Source organism: Sycon ciliatum, chromosome 1 (assembly GCF_964019385.1).
Source record: "Sycon ciliatum chromosome 1, ocSycCili1.1, whole genome shotgun sequence".
NCBI classification, from domain to species: domain Eukaryota; kingdom Metazoa; phylum Porifera; class Calcarea; order Leucosolenida; family Sycettidae; genus Sycon; species Sycon ciliatum.
Window position 1 is genome coordinate 74255485 of NC_088643.1, and position 12091 is coordinate 74267575.

The 12091-nt window shown below is 47.8% G+C and overlaps 1 protein-coding gene across 1 annotated transcript; it reads left to right on the forward strand.

Moving 5' to 3' along the window:
* Positions 1–545: 545 nt before the first annotated feature.
* LOC135805400 (uncharacterized) lies at positions 546–5345 on the forward strand. The gene is made up of 4 exons (XM_065319428.1): positions 546–1103; positions 2624–2760; positions 3614–3850; positions 4263–5345. The coding sequence occupies exons 1-4, from the start codon at positions 668–670 to the stop codon at positions 4857–4859; spliced, it is 1407 nt and encodes a 468-aa protein (XP_065175500.1). The 5' UTR covers positions 546–667; the 3' UTR covers positions 4860–5345.
* Positions 5346–12091: the final 6746 nt, after the last annotated feature.

Consider the following 12091-nt stretch of genomic DNA (forward strand, 5'->3'; position numbering starts at 1 on the left):
ACAGCTCTTTCAGTGAGCTCTGCCCACTTTTCACAGTTGAACGCGCACGAACACTACACCGTCTGTGCTGCACTAAACTTTCTAAAGTCTTACTACTAGTACTAATACTGGTCACTACCAAGACTTAGTCATAGCAAGCTGAGCAACCACTACTACTTATTACTATCATTATTATTATTTTGAGGATTTCCAAAAGACACGCCGGTATACGGTAGTCTAAATAATGAAGCCTGAAGGGAGTTCCATTACCGGTATAATGGGACGCTGTGGCAGTGTGGGGTGGAGATAGCAAACAGTCAGTGGATGGCTAATGAACAGCCTACACAGGCTACAGTAGCTGAATGTTCCAAAAATAATAATGATCCTGTACTCAATAATGCCTCGGGGTATGGTACTTACCGGCACTAGTAGATCTACCTATAACTACTAAGTAGATCTACTAGGCTGTAACTAGTAGATCTACATGTAGATCCACTACACTACACTACAGTCTACAGCACCCGATGCATCGATGTAGATCTACCTACCGATCGAAAGAAGCCAAGACTGCATTACATGTCCCATTCGGTACCAGTCCCGGATCGCGGAACTATCTTCAACGGTCGAACTCGGTCAGTAGACTCTACCAAGCTTCTCAAGGCTGTTCGTCTTGTTGTTTGTGTCCATTATGGAGGTAACAAACTGGGGCAGCCTAATCAAAACACGGCCCTCCAAGGTCAAGGAAGTGTTCAAGGTTCAGGATATTATCGATGTAGTGAAGGACCCTGTCCAATTTCCGTCTCCGGTGAGGGCACTGGGCTCTCGTCATTCGCCAACGAAATGCATCGACGCTGATTCCGGTACAGTGCTGGATATGCGCCACCTCAGCTACATCAACGAGCCGGACGAGACGGAGATGACCCTCACGGTCGGTGGTGGCACAATTTATTACGACATTGTTCATTTCTTGGAAGCTCGCGGCTTCATGCTGCGTGTCAACACGGAGATCGGGATGCTGACTGCCGGTGCAGCTGTCATGGGGCAAACCAAGGACTCAGCTTTCCCTGGAGAGTACGGCCAAGTCAGCTCCGAAGTCGTTGCAGTCAAGCTGGTCACAGCACAAGGTAGATCCTACATGGCTACATGGTGTGTTGCAAATTTAGCTGCTACAGTTACACAGAACCGGCGGAAGCAGTTTTTGATTGGTCCGACCATGCCCTAGTCGTTCATACAGTTTGTGGGTGACATGGAGGGTATATACATGACTTTCATACAGTTTGTGTACGGTATGGAGGGTATACACATGACCTCATCAGCAGCAAACACACGTTGGTGGCCAAAAAGTTGGTCCGGCCATGGCCTGACCAACCAGACCGGTTCCGCCGGGCCTGCAGTACTCATGGTACTGGGTCGCAGCTGCTTCGGCTGCCATCGCTATGCCAGTATGTGCCTCCCTGCGATTTCCTGTTGGTGTTTTGCACCATGACTGTAATGATGACAGTGGAGTATGCCTAGTCCATAGTTATTATGTCTGGCTCACACTCACTAGGCCGATGTTTCGGCACGTGCTCCGACACCGACCCCGACATGAAATCGGCCGACTGGGTAGGACCTATACACACACACAAATTTGTCGGAAATGCATGCGACTGCACCGTCCACACCAGGCAATTTTTGCTTCGACCTCGAAAATTTGTCGTGCTAACAAGTTATCTCATATCAGCCGAAAACTCGCCCCAGTGTGGGCCAGGCAGTGTGGGCCAGTGTGGGCCAGGCAGTGTGGGCCAGGCATGAGACAGGCATGAGACAGGCATGAGAGAATCATTGTGTTTTGTTTGTTTGCTTTTATCAGGAGTCGGACGCTTTACTTGCGCACATACCGGTCCGTCAGAGATGCTATGAGCAGCGGCAGGGAGGGGCGGGGGGCAACACAAGACATGAAATGAAGGGGGGGGGGGTCCGGGGTGCAGGGCAGCAATATGGGCACTAGAGCAGATGGGGTTGGGGGGGGGGGGGGCATCACTAGGAGACCACTTGGAGCCTCGGAGTCATGCCCACACAAACTATGTCTGGAACTGAGGTAGCAAGGTGCATGAGGCAAACGCTAGAGAAGACATAGATAAGTAGGGGTCCGGGTAATGACTCGGACATTTTGGGGATGGAGGATGTGACGTGGAGATGGTGGCCACAGAGGGAAAGGTTGCCCCAAGTTTTTATATAATCCTGTAGCTATTTCCGAAACAGGGTACACATAGCTGAGCACAATGTATTTGAAGTATGTAAGTTGTATAACGCACAAGTTGAACCTAGGCTAGTGTGCAGAGTAACAGGACCCATTGTTGAAATCCTGCACATTTACGGAATTCTAGGCATGTTTATTTTGTCAAAACACTACTAAAATATGACAAGAAAGGTTCTGGGTTCGAGTCCTGGTGTGTTTGGCATTTTTTCTCTTTTGTACAGCATCTCTCTCTCTCCCTTCCTCCCTCCCTCCCTCCCTCCCTCCCTCCCTCCCTCTCTCTCTCTCTCTCTCTCTCTCTCTCTCTCTCTCTCTCTCTCTCTCCAAGTTCTCTCCGTCACTGATAAGACACTTCCCTTCATTTCATTAATTTTATCGAATGCCTTCTTTCTCTTCTCTTCTCAGGGGAGATACTGGAAGTTAGTGAAAAGAACGACCCTGAGTTCATGAAGTTTGTGCGCTGCAGCTATGGAATGCTGGGAGTTGCATTTGAAGTCACCTTCAGGATTGTTCCACTGCGTCTCATGCGCGTCTACCACAAGGTTAGTTACTACTGACTGGCTGTCCGCCAATTTCAGTAGGGCTGAAACAAGTATACAGTGTACTGAATATTTGACTACTCACTCGGGTTTTTGAACAATAGTCATACTCGGAGTACATCAGAGAACTTGTTCATGCATCGTACATTCATTCACTGCGGAAAACAGCAGTTTCAGAACAACAATGTACATATTTAAAAGGTGCAAGCTGTGTTGTCAACATTAGTACAGGAGTAGAGAGAGAGCCCAACTGACCCACCAATCTATATGCCGGCACATGATATACTCCGTAAAAAAATGCCCTGTAATTGATTTCAACTAGGGTAGATGCTCCACGTGCCTGCTTTCGGTATGCAGTGCTTGTCTGTTTGGGTTGCTTTTGAAAGCTCTTTTCCAACTTGATACAAATTAATTTTAGACTTTATAGAAGCTACGACGCACGTGGCCAGTTGAGAAATAATTTGACCCCCCCCCCCCCCCCCACCACACACACACACACACACGCACACACACACACACACACACTGTGCCCTTGGCCCACATTCACAACAGCTGTCACTCGGCTGTATGGAGGATACGCAACACTCTATCCAAGAATGAATTTCCTCTCGCTATGGTGTTGTGAATGCAAGCCAGGAGCGCAGTGCGGATGGAGTTTTGGAGTGTCTCAAATTATAATCCTGTAATTATGACCTGTAATGAATCTGTCAAGCTGGACCTACTGTGTAGTTCAGGGCTGGGGTACACAGGGCGCAGGTTCACTAATAACTGCTGGTACTACGGAACCTTTTTCGAATCTTGCAGATGAGTTACTTTCTGTGTATCGTTTTCTCATTGGCTCTTCCGATCCCGACAGCATTTCACGGTGCCAGAGTTCATAGAGCAGCTTGCTGACATACGCGCAGCCAGAGCGGCGTTGATGTACTACATGATGCCCATGAGAGGCCTGGTCGTGGTCGAGTATCGCACGTATGCACCGGATGAGAGCGAGGAGGACGGTATACAGAGGGAGCCAGGCGTCGTCCATAACAAGCACCTCCTACCACTCGGAGACAGCAGCATCTTGGCAGTGCGCAACTTCATATGGGCAAAGGTGTGTTTTGCTTCAGAGTATATCACTGGCTTGCTCGCTTGTCATTTTCATGTGTTCGCTCTTATTGTCATAGGTATTGGGGGCACTGCCTCTCAGTGTATGGCAAGCATCCATTTGTAGTACTAGTATGTACATTAGGATTGCATCAATCTGGACCATACTTTGTCAAGTTGTGGGTACATGGGATCAGTGTACATGGCTTCAGAGGTGTCAGATGAAATCCAACCCCTGTGGTTGAACCGTGTAGTGTGTTGCCCCCCCCCCCCCCCCCACAGACAGTTCATGCTCATCTCATTGTCACATGACCGTCACATGTGTATGTGTGTGTGTGTGTGTGTGTGTGTGTGTGTGTGTGCGTGCGCGCTGGTATGGATCGACTGCCCGGCTTGGGACTGTTGTGCATTTCTTGCAGCTCAATCCGGTCACGAGTAGACTGCTGCTGTCGGTTCCTAGGCTGCTAAGTGTGCCCGGGTTTTGGCTGGCCAACAACTTGTTGTTCTCAGGATTCAATTTCACTGCGAGCCACCGCCATCTTCCGGCGGCGCAGGTCATCACCTACCCAGAAGATCCACCAGCTTCAACTGTATTCACCTTCTCTATCATGTCGTTCACGGCTGATAAGTTCAAAGAGGCCATGACGGCATACTATAAGTTTGTGCTGGACTACCATGACAGAACCGGGTGGAACGTGTCAATGATGGATGTTGGCTATCGTCTCTTCCATGACGACAAGTCCTACCTCTCCTACACCGACGGCGGTGAGTCGTGGACAATCGATCCCGTCACAAACCCCAATTCCGGCTGGTATCCGTTCTTGAAGGAGTTCAACAAGCTGGGAGCGTCTTTCGGCGGCAAGCCACTGCTGAATCAAACTCCTCTCCTCACGGCCGATCACTTCCATGCCGCTTTCGGACCGCAGATCAGGCAGTTCAATGTTCACCGCAAGAGAATGGACCCCGACAACCGTTTCCTGAGCACCTTCTTCAAGGATCTGTACCAGTGCTCATGAGTTGTGTGTGTGGTGCGATGTTCTCAAGCGCCGATTCACGGGCTCATGGGCAACCCTAGGCTTGTGTTGTGTGTAGGCGTTGCAACTTGCAAGCATCTACAAACAGGCCCTTGGCTGCCGTTAAAGATCCGGAACATTAGCTATCAACTTGGTTTGATGCGAGAGTGTGTTAGTGTTAGCGGTGAAACGAATATACCAAATATTCGTAAGACCGTTTGTGTTAGGTCCGATTTGCAGTTTGCACGAATGTATAATGGTCTTGGCTTTACCTTCTGCGCTCATTGCTAATGGATTGCAATCAGTTCTTTCGTGACTCTTCCTTTTGATCGTTATCGTTGTCAGGCACAATCCCCCCCCCCCTTGTTTTGCTTATCATTCTCAACTTAATCTAGGTTTCCCCGCCAACGGGCAATGCCTGTTGCGACTCTACCAGTACATGTGTTATGAATTCCGCTGCTAGTCATTAAAGGGGAAGTTAAGGCAAAAATTAAAATTTCACCAGTTGTAGTCTTCGGGGTGCTGAGTCGAATGGTCTTGGTCCGAGAAAGCTGAGACGCTCCCTTCCTACTTGAATCCCAATCGAACTCGCGCACTTCCACCGAAACTGGGTGACTGCGCCCTACTAGATGGGGATTTGTATGCAAAATGTCACTAAAATGACCGCGATTGGCCCATATGTTATAGTCTTTTGGTCGCTGAGTCAACTGGTTTTGGTCCGAAAAGGCTGCGATGCAGCGTTCGCCCCTAATTCCCAATCGAACATGGTCGAACAAGCGGTCACGTGCTCCTGCGTACACCAGTCACCTGGTCACCGTGCCTGCAGGGTACAACTTACAGCCTGTTTTGACCTTTTTTGGGTGCAGTCCTGTCACTCGAGTTGAACCTTGGTGTGAAAGTTGTCGCCTGCTGGCGTGGTGACCAGGTGATTTTGGCACCCAGGAGCACGTGACCGCTTCTTCAACCATGTTCGATTGGGAATAAAGGAGGAACGCTGCATCGCAGCCTTTTCGGACCAAAACCAGTCGACTCAGCGTCCAAAAGAGTACAACATATGGGCCAATGGCGGTCATCCGTGCTTTTATAAGAACGAAATGGCGCTTTTAGTGACATTTTGCATACAAATCCCCATCTCGTAGGGCGCAGTCACCCAGTTTCGGTGGAAGTGCGCGAGTTCGATTGGGATTCAAGTAGGAAGGGAGCGTCTCAGCTTTCTCGGACCAAGACCATTCGACTCAGCACCCCGAAGACTACAACTGGTGAAATTTTAATTTTTGCCTTAACTTCCCCTTTAATATTTTGTGATTGTTGTTGCTGCTGCTGCTGCTGCTGCTGCTGTTGTTGTTTCAAATCTTTATTCTCGCGATAGCCAGTGGCCAATAAGAGATAATAGTGTAAGAAAGGAGAAAGAGTGAGGGTGGGCAGAGCCTAGGGATTAATGACTACTACGGGCAGGGTGGTTGCTACACGAGCATACAGAGTTGTGCAACAGCAGGGATATCTGGGATTTGAAGAGAGTACGAGAAGGGATTTCGCGAAGCTGGGTGGGCAAGCAATTAAAGTAATGAAGGGCCTTGTACATGGGAGAATGGAGACAGCGATCAGTCCGCGGAGTTGGCAAGTGCCAAGTACGAGAGCGACGTAAATTATACGAAGGTTGCACGCTGCTAGCAGTATGCAGCGAGAGCATATGTGGTGGGGCATAATTGTGGCCATTTGATGCACTGCAAAAGTTGTTGTTGTTGTTGTTGTTGTTGTTGTTGTTGTTGTTGACTGAACTTTCCCCCGTTTTTATGGATGTTTTGTTCGGCATGACGATTGCATGCAGCCTTGAATCGGGTTAACATCACACACGGCCACCATTGCACGCCGGTCGAAAGACTAACTGTTACCCAGGGAAACTCCTCCAACCAGGATAGTTGAAAGCGGCGCTGTTTGCCATCCGTCTGGACTCTGGACACGCACAGGAAATGAAATCCGTCGCCTTCGGTGGCGCACAATGATTGTCAATGACGGAAATCATTTCCGTGTCCGGCAAATTTCTGTGGAAGTCAAAGTTCAGAATATCCCGAGGCTTCCAACACACTCCCATGTCACTGAAGTAAGTCTTGGATGATCCAGCCGCTTCCAACAACGGTCACTCTACATCTTCGCCGACACCGATTTCTTCCTCAGCGCTGCTCTTTGCAGACTCCGCTTGCAAGTCAGGTGCGTCTGCATTCTCATCTATCGCTTGACCTTCGCCACTGGCTACACGTTTTGCCTGCAGCTCAAAATAGCTCTGAATAGAGCGCTGGCCCTCTGGATGTCGACTTCATCTTGTTTTCCACAAAGCAAAAGCATCGTCCAAAACACAACCAACTTTGTCAAAACAAACTGCAAAGGAAATTTTGACTCTGAGATCGAGGAATCTGGCGATGTACAGTAACTAGAGACTTTACCATGGATTTATACAACCAAATTGACAGCTAATGATTATTGTTACATGTTTGTTGTAGTTCCACGAGTTGACCGCTTCCAGTCCATTCATCGGAAACTGTCCCGCTGGCTTTCGAAAGTCGGATTTGGGCCGAATTGAGGATCAAAAACCCACTTTAAATCTAAAATCTGCTTCTCTATACATTTTGCCATGGCATACCTGTCCTAATTTTGTAAAACCTGGCTGAATTTCTATTTCCCTGTTCTTGGACTTTTCTGGCCTCAAATGTGGCAAGGAGTAATTGCATGGTTCACACAGTGCAGTATGTACTGTTGTTTTCACGATACAGTGTATCTACAACTATATGAGGGAGACACCAAAAAGTTAGGGTGCCAGTTTCCAATGAATGGACTGCATGTAGAGGTGGGCAAAGGGAAAAGACTGCGTAAGCATGATGCAGGCTGAACAATAATATTATGACAAATAAACGTAACGCGTAAGGAAATGATAAATGTATCGATATTCAAGGTGTTTTATTTGAAGAGAAGCAAGAAGGGGTGGAACAGCAGCATGGTATGAAGCACAGCAGGTAACTCGTACAGCTCTACGGGACAAAGTAAACAATCTCTCCCTGGACTGTGCTGATAGGTGAGATGCGTAAACAGGGAAACAATACTCAAAGTCGGGCTGAATCACACTAAGCAGGTACTGGCGACGGGCAAATGTTGCCATTTGGCGGAAGGTGCGTCGCAACGGGGAGAAGAGATGATGTTCCAGAGGCTATACACACACGCTGATGTACAATGTAGGTAGGAAGCGAACCATTTCAGGGCAGAACTATGAATGCCTAAATTGTGCAAAGTAAAGATAAGTTCCGGGTGCGCAACTCGACAAGGGTTGTATGACCCACGTCTCTAGCCAACGTCCAGTCATTTACAGCCACGGTCATGACCTGCACTGTAATCTGTTGATCGCTGCGGTCGGAAGCCAAATAAATAATAATTGATGATCGTGTAGACAAGTATACAGGTCGAAGTCACGCAGCAGTTGATCAAGGGCAAGACGTTCGAGCATTTTGCTGAGAATGCTCGTAAGCGACACTGGGCGATAGTTGAACGGAGAGGTGTGATCACCCTGCCGGGGAGAAGAGAATGGGGGTGTCGGATTTTAAAAAGATGAGGGAAAGTCGAAGATTGAAGAGAAGTATTGAAAATGGCTGAAATAGAAGGTGCAATAACATTGGATGTGGCCTTCAGGATACTGGGAAGAAGGCAATCGGGTCCTGGTGCTTTTCTGCTGTCGAGGGAGGCAAGTCTTGCCCTGACGTCTGTTACAGTGACTTGCCAAAACATACCAAATGTAGATTGAGGCGGGGGTCCATCTGGGATGTCGTACCTGGGGTTTGGATCAGTCACTATCTTATGGAAGAAGGTGTTCAACTCGTCAGCTGCAACCGCAGGAGGGATGTGGCAACGACATCGATTAGTTATGTGGTTGATAGTGGACCACAACAGCTTTGGGCTCTGTTTATATTTTAGGCACACATTCTGGAAATGGGAATTTCTAAGTCGACGGTAGAGATTGTTGCACCGAGTTCTCAGAGAGGTAAAACATCGCTGTAATTTAGTAATGATTGTAATGTGAACTGAAACAAACATGTGCGCATTCTATTTTTCTTCACATCCTTCTTGATTGATTGATTTTTTTGATTGATTTTTATTTCACGGATCCTCCAGAGGCAAATAGATGCCTATCGAAGGGAGTCTCCTAAGTAAGTATGGAAAATGAGAAAGTATGTTCGTAAGGGAGAAGAGGTAGAACTGAAGATACATTAGTACAAAAGAAGTAAATTCAGTACTTCGGGTAGTACATTGCATGCTAATCATAGTGAGAATTAGAAAAGCAGCATTGCGGACTACTATAACTGACATATACACAAACTAAGAAAGGGTTTGCTCCCCACACCGGAGCTCGCGCTATTCCGCCGACTTTACTTGACACTTGACTGACTCACGACTGCCATCCAGAGCACACAGAAGTCCATCGAACCTTCGACTCGGCAAACCTGCAAGAAAGCACCACTCCCTGCTCAATACACAGTGTTTCGGGGAATTCACCCCTCATCAGTTGAGCTTGAGTAGGCTGAGGAAGATTGTGCCTGAAGAGCACCACTTATATAGTGCTCTCCAGGCACAAACATCACAAGGGATACAAACTTACAGAGACGCTCCGTTTCCAGCGCGACAAACACCTCGTGAACACCAGATAGCAGCGTGAGTCAGTGTCGCTCCTGGACGGTGAGACACTTGCGACTAGTTGGTTTGGAGGTGACAGCGTTGCGAATGACCGAGGGTCCTCGACGTCTGTCTCACCGTCCAGGAGCGACACTGACTCACGCTGCTATCTGGTGTTCACGAGGTGTTTGTCGCGCTGGAAACGGAGCGTCTCTGTAAGTTTGTATCCCTTGTGATGTTTGTGCCTGGAGAGCACTATATAAGTGGTGCTCTTCAGGCACAATCTTCCTCAGCCTACTCAAGCTCAACTGATGAGGGGTGAATTCCCCGAAACACTGTGTATTGAGCAGGGAGTGGTGCTTTCTTGCAGGTTTGCCGAGTCGAAGGTTCGATGGACTTCTGTGTGCTCTGGATGGCAGTCGTGAGTCAGTCAAGTGTCAAGTAAAGTCGGCGGAATAGCGCGAGCTCCGGTGTGGGGAGCAAACCCTTTCTTACAAACCATCGCCGAAGTCGCCACCACTACTTCGTACTGTTGTGCCCAGCGCGGACTTGCGACTAGTTGGTTTGGAGGTGACAGCGTTGCGAATGACCGAGGGTCCTCGACGTCTGTCTCACCGTCCAGGAGCGACACTGACTCACGCTGCTATCTGGTGTTCACGAGGTGTTTGTCGCGCTGGAAACGGAGCGTCTCTGTAAGTTTGTATCCCTTGTGATGTTTGTGCCTGGAGAGCACTATATAAGTGGTGCTCTTCAGGCACAATCTTCCTCAGCCTACTCAAGCTCAACTGATGAGGGGTGAATTCCCCGAAACACTGTGTATTGAGCAGGGAGTGGTGCTTTCTTGCAGGTTTGCCGAGTCGAAGGTTCGATGGACTTCTGTGTGCTCTGGATGGCAGTCGTGAGTCAGTCAAGTGTCAAGTAAAGTCGGCGGAATAGCGCGAGCTCCGGTGTGGGGAGCAAACCCTTTCTTACAAACCATCGCCGAAGTCGCCACCACTACTTCGTACTGATATACACAAACTATTGAAACTATCATAGATGTGGTTAGCCTAGACACAAAAGTCAGGAATACCTTTCAAAGAAAACATAGATTGCGAATGATACCGACGAACAGCAATACTAAATTTCGCTGTTGTAGAGAGTGAACGAATATCTTCAGGAGGTTTATTCCAGGCAACACTCAAAGAAAAAAGGGTTGATTTACGAAAGTAGGTGCCAGCTTTAGGAAGAATTATGGATGAAGGGTGACGACTGCTTTGGGAAGAGGGTAGCTGGAAGTGAGACAACAAGGAGGGATATTGGGAGAACACACGGTGGAAATAGACAAGGCCAAGAATCTGCCGTCGCCATGCTAAAGATTCCCAAGAGGACAGAACATTGAGGTCTTCTTTGGAAGTCGTCCAGTCAGGCCGACGCTTGAGTTTACTATTTAAGTATGCTCTAGCAGCAGTAGCCTGCAGTTTATCAAGGGTTGTGGACATGGTGGCTGAAACGGAAAACAGCCAAACGGGAACAGCATATTCAAGGAGGGCACGAACATAACATTTATACAAAAGATTCACAGCAGATTCTTACTTTCCTTCAGTACCTGCAGGCATATCTACTCAATTCATTGGTTGCATTTTCTTTTTCTTTTTGATCCAATCCGATGAAGGGCCAGGCCCGGAAAGATTTCATGAACAATGATTCAGGGGTCTCGGACACAAGCGGCAAAGAGACTGTGCTGGAGCTGAGGGACCCTAAGCCTAACAGTCATGTCATTACACTGTATTCAGTGAATGTTCGAATATTGTACATGAGTCTTGTTGTGCACTGTAGACTGTGTAGTAAATGTACAAAATGTGTCAAAATGTCTGATTGTACTCCTGCTAATTAAATTATTTTACAAGACTTACACCTACAGTTGTAGTATGATCATTGATTGTACTTTTACACAACACTGCAGTATGACTGTACTGATCATGATGAGTAGAATCTCAGTGACTACATGTACAGTAGTATTACATGTAGTACAGTCATACTCAATCTGCGGACAGCATGCTGTTTCGTTCTTTTTGAACTCATCAGCGCAGCACAGAGGAAATGAGGCCGAACCTGATAGCAATGGAAACAGTACAGTACAGTACAATACTCAATAGTACAGTCATAGATACACCTTGTTTTAGTTCACATACGTTATTGGTTTGACAGCATGAAACTGTTTCCGAACACGGTCGGTGTCCTCCACCGTCCTTATTTCATACTGTCAAACCAACAACAACATAGTACAGTCATGTAGATCTACCGGTACTGTAGTACATTGACTTAAAAAAAAAAAAAAGTCTTTGTAGATCTACTGCCGCTGATTATCAGGTTATGACTCACCGAGTCACAGACTGTCAGTATCGGCATGTTGAGACGAATCTCCATCGAACAGATGTCCAGGCTCCACCTGCCTGGGCCGGGGGCAAGGATGGGAATCCAGCGGATATCCCTCGATCCTTTCAGCTGTAGGTCTACCATGTGAACAGGTGGCCCATTGACTTTTGTGGGCTGTCAGTTCGATTGTCAGCACCCGTACCCATCTCCTCAGACAATACTGA

Bases quoted from the DNA above. Each gene is read 5' to 3' on its own strand.
- LOC135805400 (XM_065319428.1), top strand. From the start codon at position 668: ATGGAGGTAACAAACTGGGGCAGCCTAATCAAAACACGGCCCTCCAAG. The intron at 1,104-2,623 runs GTAGATCCTACA...TTCTCTTCTCAG, and splicing joins CAAGCTGGTCACAGCACAAG to GGGAGATACTGGAAGTTAGT. The intron at 2,761-3,613 runs GTTAGTTACTAC...CGATCCCGACAG, and splicing joins TCATGCGCGTCTACCACAAG to CATTTCACGGTGCCAGAGTT.